Source organism: Petaurus breviceps, unplaced genomic scaffold, assembly GCF_028583685.1.
Source record: "Petaurus breviceps papuanus isolate PSGF00001 unplaced genomic scaffold, PetGlider_PUasm1.0 91133, whole genome shotgun sequence".
Taxonomy (NCBI): domain Eukaryota; kingdom Metazoa; phylum Chordata; class Mammalia; order Diprotodontia; family Petauridae; genus Petaurus; species Petaurus breviceps.
In genome coordinates this window covers 36586843-36601922 of record NW_027187419.1, presented here as the reverse complement: position 1 = coordinate 36601922, position 15080 = coordinate 36586843, and the positions used below count along the sequence as shown (strand labels likewise).

Below are 15080 nucleotides of genomic sequence, written 5' to 3'. Positions count from 1 at the left end.
GATAGACATTGTGTGGCTAGAACAATATCTCCCCAAAATATTTCTCTCTACTTTCATGAGGTTATTTTAAAAGCTGATTATATGAATAAGGAACTTCTTTATGCATTGTTATGGGGTTAGAGCATAGGTCCTTAGTATTTTTTTTTGCATACATCCTCTCACATTTAAGGTTGTAATTTTTTCCCACCTTTTAATTCCTTTATTTTGATGACAAAATGATGTTTTGGAGAAGCTAAGAGACCAAGAGTCAAGAGATTTAAGTGTAAGACTTTGTTTTATTATTTACTTGGACTGTGTCATTAAGCAAGTGATTTGTCCTTTTTGGGATACAATTTCTTCAACTGAAAAATTAATGGGTGGGAACTGCGATTCTTTAAATCCTTTTCTAGCCCTAATATCCTCTGTATCATTTGTGTTGTGAAACCTTGGAAATTTAACTTCTAGTAGAAGCAATCATTGCCCCACCAAAGGTTATCTATAACTAGAAGAACCATCTCTTTCTATATAATGAGTAGATCAATGCATGGATGGGTTTCACAATTATTCTACTCATCTGAAATGCAAGCCAGAATTGTAAAAGCAGTAAAAATGTGGGAAGAGAAATTCAGCCTACTCTGGTTTAAGATATGTCTCCAAAGAATCTCTGAGTTGGTATTCAAATTAATTAAATTAGCTATATGTGTAGGACAGTATCTGCTTTGTCCAAATCTCTGTCTCTGTGTCTGTCTGCCCGTCTGTCTCTCTCTCCCGCTCTTCCCTCAGAATCCCAACTTCCACTAAACCAATTATTCTGATATTGTTCCTTTCAAAAGAATTTTCTTTTTATCACTTTCTTCAAGGCAATTTTGACATCCTTATTTCTCAGACTATAGATAAGGGGGTTTAACATGGGCACAACAATAGTGTAAAAGACAGAGGACACTTTTCCCTGATCCATGGAACTGACTGAAGATGGCTGTAGGTACATGAATGCAGAAGAGCCAAAAAAGACACCGACTGCTGCAATATGGGAGCTGCAGGTGCTAAAGGCTTTTGACCTGCCTTCAGTGGATTGAATTTTTAAAATGCTAGCAATGATCAAAACATAAGAGCAAATAATGGTCAGTGTTGGGAAAAGGATATTAAATGTGCTGAAGGCCAGAGCCACCACTTCATTGACATATGTGTTAGAACAAGAGAGCCTCAGGAGTGGAAGGAGGTCACAAAAGTAATCATTAATGGCATTTTCCTTACAGAAGAACACTCTAAGCAAGCAGCCTGTGTGAGCTGTGGCCCCCAACAGGCCCAATGCATACACTACACTCACCAACCATGAACACACTTGATAGGACATAAGAAGACTATAATGAAGGGGATGGCATATAGCAACATAGCGGTCACATGCCATCACAGCCAACATTTGACATTCAGATATTGCAAAAAAGGCAAAAAAATAGAATTGTATCATACAGTCAGAGTAGGAGATGGTGTTTTCCTTTGATAAAAAGTTCATCAGCATTTTGGGAGTGATGACAGTTGACTGGCCGAGATCAATGAAGGACAAACTGCAGAGGAAATAGTACATGGGGGTGTGAAGATGGGAACTTAGTCTAATCAATATGATCATACCCAGGTTCCCCACCACGGTAACCATATAAATCCCTAGGAAGAGGAAGAAGAGGGGGAGCTGGAGCTCTGGTTGATCTGTTAGCCCTATGAGGATGAACTCAGTAACTAGCGAATAATTTCCTTTCTCCATTCTTTTTGATTGTAGAATAGGAAGAGACAAGAAACTGTAAACATGAAAAAACAACAGCAGAGAGAATGTCCTCATTATTGCCAGTCTCAAAAATGGGCTCAGACAGAAGAATAAAATTCTGTAAAGATTTCTAATCTTGCCATCTAATTCTGTTTTCCTACAAACAACTACTTACCATCAGATTTCACAGTTACATAATTCATGTATACCAGAATGTTGAAAAAATCCATTCCTGACCTTCTATCCAACATACAATAATAATTTTCTTATTATTATAACTATTCATAGTTTCAAAGATTTTTACTCACAACCTGTAGTGTATTCAATCAGTATTGAAGTAGGTATTACATTTATAAAAATCTTAGAGAATATTGAGGCTCTAGTTCTCACAGCTAGTAAGCATAGTAGACATGACCTAAAATTAATTCTCACTTGGTGTCAATTATGGCAGTTGTTATAATGTTTTTTTTATGATTGTTAAAATGGCTAGGGAGTGAGAAAGGCAATGGTGATATCATCCAAGGTCTAATACTGATGCAATTCAGGAAGAGGTACAATTCTTTCATCTCTTCACTTTAGTAGTTTGCCTATTACCTTTCTATTCTAGATCTAAAATATTGCAAAACTCTTTTCATAGCCCATGAACTGTCCAGAAATCATGATTAGAGCTTGTTAATTTGGGTTCTGTTGACTGTCTCCTCTTCATGACAATGGTCATGACAAGGTCTCTGAGAAGTGCAGTTATTGCTGAGGGCAAACATTTGGAAAGCTATGAACTGAGAAGGAAATCTGGTTGTTCTCCATGTAGACTAGTTCTTAGGGACTCAAGATAGTTTTTTACTGGAATAGTAGGTTAATATGATGGGCAACCAGGAAACTGCTGTAATACATAATGTTCCTAAATTTTATCAAAGTATTCAGTTAAAACCCTATTACAGAAAGAATGAAGGGGTGTGGATTGGACAGAATGGCATTTTGGTGGACTCACAGAGTAGTTATAATTTTTAAATGCTATCTTGAAAAGTAGTCTCCAATAGAATGCATCAAGAATTCTTGCTTGGTCTTTTTTTTTTAATGTGATATGAGAATAGATGATATGCTTATCAAATCCAAACATTATACAAAGCTTGGAGTGATGAGTAGCTTTCAGTTTTCCCTAAATATGATCCGAAAAATATCATGACAGTTTAAAAACTTAGGTTGAATCTAATATGATGAAATTTAATAAAGACATAAAATAAAATTGTGAACAGCAGGTAAATATGTTTCAATAATACAAAAAATATAGAGGATATGTTTCATAGTCATTTTGTTTGACAAAGATCTGGGATTTTTAGTTGACTGCAAAGTTAATACAATTAAGAATCATAATGTGGAAGCCAAAAAAAAAAAAACAAAAACCCAACCAAACCTAATGTACTTCTGGATTACATGAAGTGAGTCTTAATTTCCAAGAATCATAAATGTGAACATAGCTCCTGCTGATGTATCTTGAGACTTTTATTACTGTTTATAAGATTCCTGGGACTTCACTAGTAATATACAGAGTCTTCTGTGATAGTTCTACTGTACTCTACTTTGTTCAAACCACAGTGGGGACATTTTATTCAGTTCTTTTTGCCATAATTTAGGGAAGACATCGACAAGTTGGAGAACATTGAGAAAAGGGAAATTAGGGTCATGAATAAGTATGAGAATGAGTTTATTATGATGATAATTTGAATTACTTTGGAAATTTTATCAAGAGGGAAAGAATCAGAAGAACATGATAGTTGTTTCCAAGTATTTTAAGGGCTCTCATGTTGTGATAGTAATGGCAATTAAAGATTCCCCTGTATTGGCTTGGTTTTCAAATTGATTGTGTTAAAACCCAGAGCTTGTTAATCCCACCTGTGGGATGGACTTGTTGATGTAAAAAGAGAGTCCTGAACTGGGAGGAGCTGGTGACTTAGATTTGGAGAGACAAGAGAGAGGCAGAAGAACTTTTTTTTGGAAGCAGCACCTTGTGGAGAGAGAGAGACTAAGAGAATTGCTGGTGGCCGCTTTGAATTGCCCTGGACTTTTGAGACCTGCCCCCTGAGCTGCCAAGGACTGAGGAGACATGGCTGTTTTGCTGGTACTTTGTCTGCCTGTTTTGATGTTGTTTTGCCAGATTTGTCCACTGGTGAAAGACAGTCCTTTTGTTGAAGAAGTCCTGGAACCTGGCTGTTGGCTAAGAAGCCCTGAGACTGTCCTGCAGACAGAGAGTGAATACTGTCCACTGGTGAAGGACAGTGCTGTTGTTGCAGGGGTCTGGGAACCTTTCTGTTGGTTCAGAAGCCCTGAAGAAGGATTTTCTTGTTGTATGTTTACAGAAATCTTGGGAGAGGGTTTTGCTAATGTTTTCAGGGGTTCTAGGACTGTTCTACAGACAGAGGATGAATTAATAAAAGGACTGACAATGTATCTTGTTGCCTTGCTAAGCCTTGTCTCCCCAGGAACTAAGATTGCTGAGAACTTGCCTCTGTCAAGATGAAGAAAAGACCTCCATTTGGGTATTAAGTGCTGTGCTTAAACTTGATGTAATTCTGGGGTAGATTCAATTGAGATCCAGGGGTGGGGAACTTTTGACCTTTTTGTGCTCTGTGATTGACAAATGAAGGTATAGCCTAGGGGTGGAGAAGTATTTAGACCAGGAACTTTGTAATTGATTGAATGATTGGAAGGTCCTGGGGTGGGGTAGTCCTTGGAGATTATTTAATCACACTTAGTAAATGCTGTATTTTGAATGATGTCATGTTTTGATCTTCTCTGTTCTTGGTTGGTCACTGAATAAAATGGAGAGCACCTATGCTGGTATTCTGAACCTTGGGAAGTTGCCTTTCCTTGGCATTACAATACACATGTTGAAAGGGAATTAGACTTGTTCCATTTGTCTCCAAAGAATAGAACCAAGAGCAATGCATGAAAGTAACAGAGGCAAATTTAGGTTTGATGTGAGGATAAAAATCTCTAACAATTCTACACCACTGAAAGTGACATAGACTGCTTTGGTAGTAGTATATAACTCCTCAGAGCAGGCCTTCAAATGAAGGCAGGATGACTACCACTGCTGTATTTGGGGCATTTGTAAGGCATGTCTTGGACTAGAAGGAAGGTCCCTTCCAACTCAAAATATTATAGTTCTATCATTCTGAGCTTGAATGCCTCATACCTCCAAAATCACTTTTTTTTTTGAAATCACCTGTTGTTAGTCTTCAGTCTCATGTCATTGTCGATGGTGCATAGAAAAGAATATGAAAATGACTTTTCTTTTGTAAAGCCTGAGCTTCCATGAATCTTTCTTTAGAAGAAAGAATAAATTTGAATTGATCAAATACTCACCCTCTAGCATTGGATCTTAGAGCCTCTTCATCCACAGAGTCCAGGAAGTTTAAAGTATTCTATAAAGGTTAATGTGGTCCAAGTATAGAAGCTTCTAATACTTTTTAGTATTAATGGGGATTAGGGTACAGAACTTACTCTGAAATGCTTAGGGGGTTGATTTGATTTGTAGATGAATATTCCTAATTGCAACTTTATTCAGAGTAATATGTTTATCACTGTCAGTAGAGCTGCTGCTGATATATCTTAAGGTTTTTATGGCTGTTTATAAGAATCCTGGGACCTCATTAGTAATACACAGACAGAGGCTTCCACAGAGACTAATTTCATAAGGGATTCTCCTTTTCTGGGAAGAAGTCACTAATATTTTCCTCTACCTTCTTATTACTTTCACTTTAATTTTTAAATTATATTTATATTTATTTTAAAATAAATACAAAGTAAGAAAGAAAAAATATTGTGATGTTCACAGCAGAGCAGAATAAGATTCAACATAAAGCAATAAATTTCAATTTCAGGGAAAGTTATTGCTTCCTTGTATGTTTCCTTTTGTCCTTTGCTCTGCATTCCCCCCTCCCACTTCCTTCCTCAGAGGGTTACAATTAAGTGCAGATATTCAAATATATATTTATACAATACATGTATGCACATATATAAATATACAAGCATACATATACACATATGCAAATGTATACATATCTACATATACAGATATATATATATAAATATGCACATATACATTTACACTCACATGCATCTATTTCTCTGTATGTAGATAGCATCTTTCACAAGTTCCAGTCTTTTTATATGTTCCTAAGTCCTCCAGCTTATCCTTTCCCACACCACAAGAATATTCCAATCTAAGTACATTCTATTTGGGAGATTGTCTATGAGAGTTGCCCCCCCAAATTTTTCTGCATTCTCTCTATTCATGAAAACCTAAGTTTTATTTATAAAGGAAATTTTAATTTAAAATAATCAAAATTATTCATTTTACACTTCAACAATGCCACCTTTTAATATGGATTAACGTCTGATACTACTGAATTGAGTTCCTTCACATCTCTCTCTCCTGGTTTTCTTGAAGATCCTGACCTAATGAATCCTGAATATTTTTTCTGACTCAGTAAGATATTTTCTTAGTAATTTAATTTGGATGGTATTACACAAATAGATTAATTAGGTAAAGTTGCCATTTTAAAAATTATATTATTTTTATCCACCCATGCACAATAAAAAAAGCTCCAATTATTTAATTATTTACTTTTGCTTGGTATACATTTTTTCTTTCTATTAATTTAGTTTTAATTTTCAACATTCACTTCCACAAGATTCTGACTTCCAAATTTTCTTCCTATCTCTCCCCACTCCCCACCCCAAGATAATGTTCATTCTAATTATCCTGTTCCCCATTCTTCCTTCCCTTCTATCACTCCCACCCTTCCCTTATACCCCTTTCTTTTATTTCATGTAGGACGAGATAGATTTCTATACCCCCTTGCTGGTATAGCTTATCCCCCTACTCCATGTAAAAACAATTTTTTAACATTAATTTTTAAAACTTTGAGTTCCACATACTCTTCCTTCCTCACCTTCCCAATCACCCTCATTGAGATGGCAAACAATTTGACCTATGCTATACATGTGTATTCATGCAAAACACTTCCATAATAATCATACTGAAAAAATCTATATTTGCCTCCATCTCATGCCACCCCCTCATATATTCTGTTCTCTCCTTGAACCTATCCCTTATGAAAATTGCTTCTGATTACCCCCTTCCCCCTTTTTGCCCTCCCTTCTATCATTCAACCCTGTTATCCCCTTCCCCCCACTTTCCTGTAGTGTAAGATAGATTTTCATAATAAATTAAGTGTGTATGTTATTCCCTCCATAAACCAAATCTGATGAGAGTAAAGTTTACTTATTCCCTCTCACCTCCCCCCTCTTCATCTCCACTGTAAAAGCTTTTATTACTTCTTTTATATGAGATAATTTACCCCATTCTACCTCCCTCTTTCTCCTCCCAATACATTACTCTCTCAACACTTAACTTATATAAATATATAACATATATGTGTATATAAATATGTGTGTGTATATGCATATATATATATATATATATATATATATATATTCCTCTGATTCCTTAATGTAGAAGCTCTAAATCATTTGTGATCCTGATTGTGTTTGCACAATACTTGAATTGTTTCTTTCTGTCTGCTTACAATATTTTCTCTTTGACCTGAGAACACAGGAATTTGGCTAAATATTTCTAGAAGTTTTCCCTTTGGGATCTTTTTCAGAAGGTGATCAGTAAATTCTTTGAATTTCTATTTTAACCTCTGCTTCTAGAATATTAGGGCAGTTTTCCTTGATAACTTCTTAAAAGGTGATGTCTGGGAGTGGACAGAGCCAAGATGGCAGCATAGAAGCAGGAAAACTCCATGAGCTCCCACCATAACCACCTCAAATACCTATGAAATATGGCTCTGAACAAACTTTAGAGCTACAGAACCCACAAAATAAGGGAGAGAAACAAATCTCCTGCTGAAGGCAGTCTGACAGGCTGATAGGAAGGGTCCATCTTTATGAGAAATCAAGATACTATTAAACAGATCCAAACCAATGAAAAAATAGAAGGCAATGTGAAATACCTCATTGGAAAAACCACTGACCTGGAAAATAGATCCAGGAGAAATAATTTAAAAGTTATTAGACTACTTGAATGCCATGATCAAAAAGAACCTAGAAATCATCCTTCAAGGAATTCTCAAGGAAAATTACCCCAATGCTTTAGAACCAGAGGGCAAAATAGAGGTTGAAAGAATTCACTAATCACCTCCTGGAAAAGATCCCCAAAAGAAAACTCCTAGGAATATTATAGCCAGGTTCCAGAGTTCCTAGATCAAGAGAAAATATTATAAGCAGCCAAAAAGAAACAATTTGAATATTGTGGAAACACAATCAGGATAACATAAAATCTAGAAATTTCTATATTAAGGAATTGAAGGGCTTGGAATATGAAATTCTGAAGGTTAAAGGAGCTGGGATTAAAATCAGGAATCACCTACTCAGCAAAACTGAGTATAATGTTTCAGTGGAAAACATGGTTATTCAATGAAATAGAGGATTTTCAAGCATTTTTTTTGGTCAGTCTGACTTTATTAGCCAAGGGCAGTCCTGGCCCCTTAGGTGCTCTTGGGGGGCAGGTGTGTCTGCTTCTTCTTCACCACCACTGGCTTCTGGCTCTGAAGGATGGCACTGGCCCTGCACAAAGCGGCCATGCGGAAGTCTCTCTGGTACTTATTCTTACAGATGATGTGCCGCACTCTGTTAAGTGTTGCATGGGCATTCTTGTTGATGGTGGTCCTGATGTAGGAGGTGGCAGGCTTCCTGTGACCTGCCCGCCGCTTCAGCACCACCACAATGCCTTTGCCGTCAGCTGCCTGCTTGATGCCTACCATCTTCCAGTGAATCAACTCATTGTAGGGGAATGAGTTCCAGGCCTTGAGGTTATTGGGCTCGGTGCTGTATGTCTGTTTGTTGTACTCGATGAGGAAGCTGGAGCAGTTCCGAAGGACCATCTACTGCAGGTGGGCCAACATTGCGGGGGCTGCTCTCGCAGTGGCTCCCAGAGACGGAAAGAAAGCATTCTTGATGAAAAAACCGGAGTTGAATAGAAAATTTGACTTTCAAATGCAAGAAGCAAGAGAAACATGAAAAGATAAACTGTGAAAAGAAATCATAAGGAACTTATCAAAATTGAACTATTTACATGCTTACATGGAAAAGCAATAACTGCAACTTATGAAATTTTTCTCAGTATGAGAAGAGTTGAAGGGAATATAAATGTGTATATATATGTATGTATGCATACATATATATGTCTATATAGGAGGGTATATGGACTTATGAATACACATGTGAATGTGTTTATCTATATGTACAGGTAGGCATAGACAGAAGGCACAGGAACAATTGAATAGGAAGTGATGATTGAGAGGTGAGAGACGAATATAATGAGAGGTGATAGGGAAAACAGAATAAGGTAAATTACAATGGAGGGGAAGAACAGGAAGGCAAAAGGGCATGAGTCAACTTTATGCTCACTGAATTTGCCTTAAGGAGGGAATAACATGGACACTAAATGGGGTATCTTACCCTACAGGAAAGCAGGGGGGAGGGGATAAGAAGGGGGAATTATAGAAGGGAGGGCAGATTGGGGGGGATGGTAGTTAGAAGCACACACTTTTGAAAAGGGGCAGGGTCAAAGTAGAAAATAGCACAAGTGGGGGGTGAGATAGGATGGAGGGAAATATGGTCAGTCTTTAATAATATATCCACTATGCAAATATTTTGTGTTAACTACACATGTACAACTTATACAGAATTGCTTATCTTCCCAGTAAGGGTGGGTGATGAGGGAAGAAGGGAAAGAATCTGGAATTCAAAGTTTTAAAATCAAATGTTTTCAAAACATTATTATTATTTTGCATGTAACTGGAAAATAAGATATACAGGCACTGGGGTATGGAGATCCACCTTACTGTACTGGAAAAATGGAGGAGGAATGGGGGAGGATAAGGAGACAGCATATTGGGGGAGTATTCAGTGGGATCACTGTTTTGGGGTGGTGGATAGAGGAAAGACAGGGAGAAAATTTGTAAATCAAAATCTTGTGGAAATGAATGTTGTAAACTAAAAAGAAACATATATATTTTTTAAAGGTAACATCTAGGTTCTTTTTTTGATCATGGTTTTCAGGTAGTCCAATAATTTTTAAATTATTTCTCCAGGATCTATTTTCCAGGTTAGTTGTTTTTCCCTAGAGAAATTTCATGTGTCTTCTATTTCTTCATCCTTTTGTTTTATAATTTCTCAATTTCTCATTGATTTCTCTATTCACTAGGTTCCATTTGCTCCATTCCAATTTTTAAGGAATTATTTTCTTCAGTTAGCTTTTAGACCTCATTTTCTTTTTGTCCAATTTTGTTTTTTAAGGCATTCTTCTCCTCATTGACTTTTTGGACCTTTTTTGTCATTTGGGTTAGTCTATTTTTTAAGGTGTTTTCTTTTTTAAAATTTTATTTTATACTCAAACACTAGAACGCTAATACAGAATAGAGAAAAGAAACAAAAACATATCGTAAACTTAAATATTGAAACTTAAATACAAAGTTAGAAAAAAAGCTTGTTGTGTACTTTGGAGAACATAACATAGGATTCAAAATATGTAACAATAGATTTGCATTTCAACAAAGCCTGTACGATAAATAATACTCTTGTTGAAAATTGCCCATCTTTCCTTTACTTCCTTATGAGTTTTCTTTTGTTCTCTGCTGTTCTCTTTTATCTACTCCATCTAGCCCCTCACAGAAGGCTACAGCAAAGTTTAAATATGTTTCTCCATAGCTATAAATATATATGTACACATGTACATATATTCATATATATAGATATATACATTCCCAAATGTATTCTACTCTTGATCTTTGTTTTTATGTATATGCATATCTTTTGTTTCCTATCCCTCCTGCCTCATCTACTTTACTTTTACTAAAGTGTTATTTTCTTCAGCATTTTGGGGGCCTCCTTTAGCAAGCTATTGACTCACTTTTTTGTTATTTTCTTGCATCACTCTCATTTCTCTTCCCATTTTCCCCTTCTACTTCTCTTACTTGATCTTCAAAGCCTTTTTGAGCTCTTCCATGGCCTGCAATCAATTTATATATATATATTTGTAGGCTTTGGATGTAGGAGCTTTGATTTTGTTGTCTTCCTCTGGTTGTATATTTTGATCTTCTTTGTCACCAAATTAAGATTTTGTAGTCAGATTTTTTTCCCACTATTTACTCATTTTTCAGGCCAATTGCTTGAATTTTTAGATCATTGCTAATGTAGGACTCTGTTTCCAGTGTGGAGAATGTACTGTTCCAAATTTCAGGAGTTTTGGCAGCTGTTCTCAGAGATACTTCTTGGCCCCTGTAAATTTTCAGTTCTGCAAAGGAGTTATTATCAAAGGAGAGGTGTTTCCTTCTCTTTTGACCTATGCTTTGGTATGTGAGTGACCTCAAGCACTCTTTTCTGCCTTGGATCTGTGAGGAGGATTATTTCTCCAGTACCACCACAAGCTCCACCACATCACCTCTCCCCTCTCCAGAGATGCCACCCAGAACTATATCCAGACAAAGCAAGAGAATCCTGCCTTAGTGTCAGCAAAGAGGTCCTCGCAATACCCATTAATCCTCCCACCATCTGTGCAGAAAGACCTCTAGAAAACAGCTGATGGACGTGGGTCGTGGGGGCTGGCCCGGCCTTTCTTGGCTGTTGTTGGAGGCTCCTGGGTTAAGAAGGAGGTGGAAGCGTAGTTGTAGCCGAGACTTTCTGTGGCGTATCCGGATTGCGAAGTGAATTTGGCCGTGATGTTTCTACAGTATTACCTCAATGAGAAAGGGGACCGGGTCTACACCCTAAAAAAAAACAGATCCTGCAGGACAACAGACTGTTCAGCTCACCCAGCCAGATTCTCTCCAGATGACAAGTACTCAAGACACCGTATCACTATCAAAAAGAGATTCAAGGTTCTCATGACCCAACAAGCACGATTGGTCCTATGAATTACCAACCCACCAAACAATGGCAGCCACCAAGGACTCTGGCTCAAGAACCTTTTCCTACATCTAGGAGACCTCATTCAGGAAGAGTTCAAATCTTTGACTCTCTTAACCCATTCTCACAACTTTACAATTCTCCTTTTACACATTTGCTTCTTAGAATCCAGTCTCAATTTGCCTGTGTTCCTCTCTGTACTTGGTAGCAATCAACCTAAAATGAAAAAGCCTAAAGTTGCCACACCTTTTTAATCAATGTTGTAGGCTATTAAAGCTGAAATTATTAAAAAAAAAAAAAGAAAACAGCTGATGCTTAGGGGTGGCTAAGTGGCACAGTGAATAGAGCACCAGCCCTGGAGTTAGGAGGACCTGAGTTCAAATCTGACCTCAGACACTTAACACTTACTAGCTGTGTGACTTTGGTCAAGTCACTTAACCCCAACTGCCTTGCCATCCTCCTTCCAAAAAGCAAAAAAGAAAAAGAAATCAGCTGGAGGGGTGGAGTCAAGGTGGCAGAGTAGAAACAGGACCTCTGCATCTCTGGCTCTCACCACCTCCAATCCATGTAAAAGGGGACTATGAACAAACTTTGGAGCTACAGAACTCACAAAATGACACAGAGAAGGTAACCTCCCACTGAGGACAGACCAGCAGGCAGGAATTGGCCAGTGCAGTGCTCTGGGAGCTGAGCCCATCTCCACACCGAGGTTTTAGCCCCAGGGCAGGCCTGACCAGCCACTGGCTAGAGGGACTCCAGATCACCAGCAGCTGTGGCAGTCCAGAATTATCAACACATAGATGGGAAGGACAAAGTAAGAAGTCAGTGCAGTGTGGACTTTGGGACCAGTAGTTGGGAGTGCATTGGCTTTTGATCCTGAGGCAAGAAGCTGCTAAGGGCTGTGGCAGAGCCACCAGCACATGGCAGCTTCAGCTCCTGGCCTACAGACTGTAGGAGGACCAAGCGACCAGTCTGAGGGGTAATAGCTCTTGCTATAACCTGCTTGGATCTGGATTGTGGTCTAGGGTGGAGGTCCTGGCATGTGTGTCCAGCTTGCCAGAGTGTGTGCTTCAGAGAGGGCATGAAACTAATACCTCTGGCAGCTGAGAAAACCCCAGTGTTTGGTATAAAGTTCCCTGTCTGGTAGCAGAGTCCTACTTTGGCAAAAAGCCCCAAAGTCAAGTAATTGAGTGGCAACATGACCAGGCAAAGGGAACAAAGCAAACAGAAGAACCCAACATTAGACTCCTATTTTGGGGACAAAAAGGAGCAAATCATGGAAGAGGAGGAAGACAGTGAAGTCAGAACTCCTGCACCAAAAGCTTCAAAGGAAAATATGAGCTGGTTACAGGCCATAGAGGACCTTAAGAAGCAGATAAGAGAAGTGGAGGAAAAATTGGGAAGAGAAATGAGAACAATGCAAGAAAATTAAGAACTGAGAGTCAACAGCCTGACTGAGGAAAATAACACCTTAAAAAACAGACTGACTCAAATGGCAAAAGCGTCTCAAAAAGGCAATGAGGAGAAGAATGCCTTAAAAAGCCAAATTTTCCAGATGGAAAAAGAATCTCAAAAGCCCACTGAGGAATATCATTCCTTCAGAATTAGCTTGGAGCAAATGGAAGCTAATGACTTTATAAGAAATCAAGATGCTGTTAAACAGATCCAAACAAATGAAAGAATAGAAGGCAATGTGAAATATCTCATGGGAAAAACCAAAGACTTGGAAAATAGATCCATGAGAGATAATTTGCAAATTATTGGACTACCTGAAAGCCATGATCAAAGAAAGAACCTAGAAATCATCCTTCAAAAATTCTCAAGGAAAACTGCCCTGATGTTTTAGAATCAGAAGGCAAAATAGAGGTTGAAAGAATCCACTGATCACCTCCTGAAAAAGATCCCCAAAAGAAAACTCCTAGGAATATTATAGCCAGGTTCCAGAATTCTCAGATTAAGGAGAGAATATTACAAGCAGCCAGGAAGAAACAATTTGAATATTGTGGAAACACAATCATTAACTCCGGATCTAGAAGCTTCTACACTGAGGGATAGAAGGGCTTGGAATGTGATATTCTGGAGGGCAAAGGAGCTGGGATTAAAACCAAGAATCACCTACTTAGAAAAGCTGAGTATCATGTTTCTGGGGAAAATATGGTCATTCAGTGGAATAGAGGACTTTCAAGCAATCTTGATGAAAAAACTGGAGTTGAGGGGTGGCTAGGTGGCACAGTGAGGAAGAGTTCTGGCCTCAGAGTCAGAGGACCTGAGTTTGGTTCAGGCCTCAGACTCTTAACAACCATACACATACACACACACACACACACACACAAGAACCAAAAAACTAGCCATGTAACCTTGGTCAAATTACTTAGCCCCAGTTGCCCTCCATAAGGCAAAAAAGAAAAAAGAAAAAACCAGAGTTGAATAGAAAATTTGACATTCAGATACAAGAAGCAAGAGAAGCATGAGAAAGTAAACAGGGGAAAGTAATCATAAGGTACTTATCAAAGTTTAACTATTAACATTCGTATATGGAAAAAGGATAATTGTAGCTGATGAAACTTTTCTCGGTATGAAAATAGTTGAAGGGAATATATATATATATATATATATATTATATATATGTCTATTGGAGGGTATATGGTGTACGAATATATATGTGATTGTGTGTTTATATGTTTACAGGTATACATAGAGGGCACAAGACCAATTTAATAAGAAGGGATAACACTTAAAAGGTGAAATTAAGAGGTGAGAGAGGAATATAATGAGAGGAGAAGGGGAGAGACAGAATGGGGTAAACTATACCATATAGAAAAGACAAGAGAAAATGGTTACAATGGAGGGGAAGAATAGGAAGGCAAAAGGGAATGGGTCAACCTTATTCTCATTGAATTTGGTTCAGGGAGGGCATGAAATACACACTCAATAAGATATCTCACCCTACAAAAGAGTAGGGGGGTAAGGAGATGAAAGGGGAGATGATGAAGGGAGGGAAGGCTGAGGGGGAGGGAAGTTGGAAGCACCCACTTTTGAAAAGGTGTGAGATCAAAGTAGAGAATAGAACAAGTAGGAGGTGGGATAGGAGGGAGGGAAATATAGTCAGTCTTTTACAATATATCTACTATGTTAATGTTTTGCATTAGCTACACATGTACAACCTATACTGAATTGCTTATCTTCCCAGTAAGGGTGGGTGACAAGGAAGGAAGTGAATGAATCTGGAATTCAAAGTTTTAAAATCAAATGTTTAAAAATATATGTATATACTATTAATAATACTATTTTACATGTAATTGAGAAATAAGATATACAAACACTGGGGCATAGAGATCCACCATGCCCCACTTGAAAAGTCAAAAGG

At 37.9% G+C, this 15080-nt stretch overlaps 1 protein-coding gene and 2 pseudogenes across 1 annotated transcript; 1 reads left to right on the top strand and 2 right to left on the bottom strand.

The window, feature by feature from the left end:
• Window positions 1–805: 805 nt before the first annotated feature.
• On the bottom strand, window positions 806–2761 carry LOC138155400 (olfactory receptor 8G50-like). Its single transcript, XM_069080632.1, has one exon. The coding sequence runs from the start codon at window positions 1811–1813 to the stop codon at window positions 806–808; it is 1008 nt and encodes a 335-aa protein (XP_068936733.1). The 5' UTR covers window positions 1814–2761.
• A 5531-nt stretch (window positions 2762–8292) lies between these two features.
• LOC138154970 (large ribosomal subunit protein eL28 pseudogene) lies at window positions 8293–8709 on the bottom strand (annotated as a pseudogene).
• A 2697-nt stretch (window positions 8710–11406) lies between these two features.
• LOC138155399 (H/ACA ribonucleoprotein complex subunit 3 pseudogene) lies at window positions 11407–12018 on the top strand (annotated as a pseudogene).
• Window positions 12019–15080: the final 3062 nt, after the last annotated feature.

Bases quoted from the DNA above. Each gene is read 5' to 3' on its own strand.
- LOC138155400 (XM_069080632.1), bottom strand. From the start codon at position 1,813: ATGAGGACATTCTCTCTGCTGTTGTTTTTTCATGTTTACAGTTTCTTG.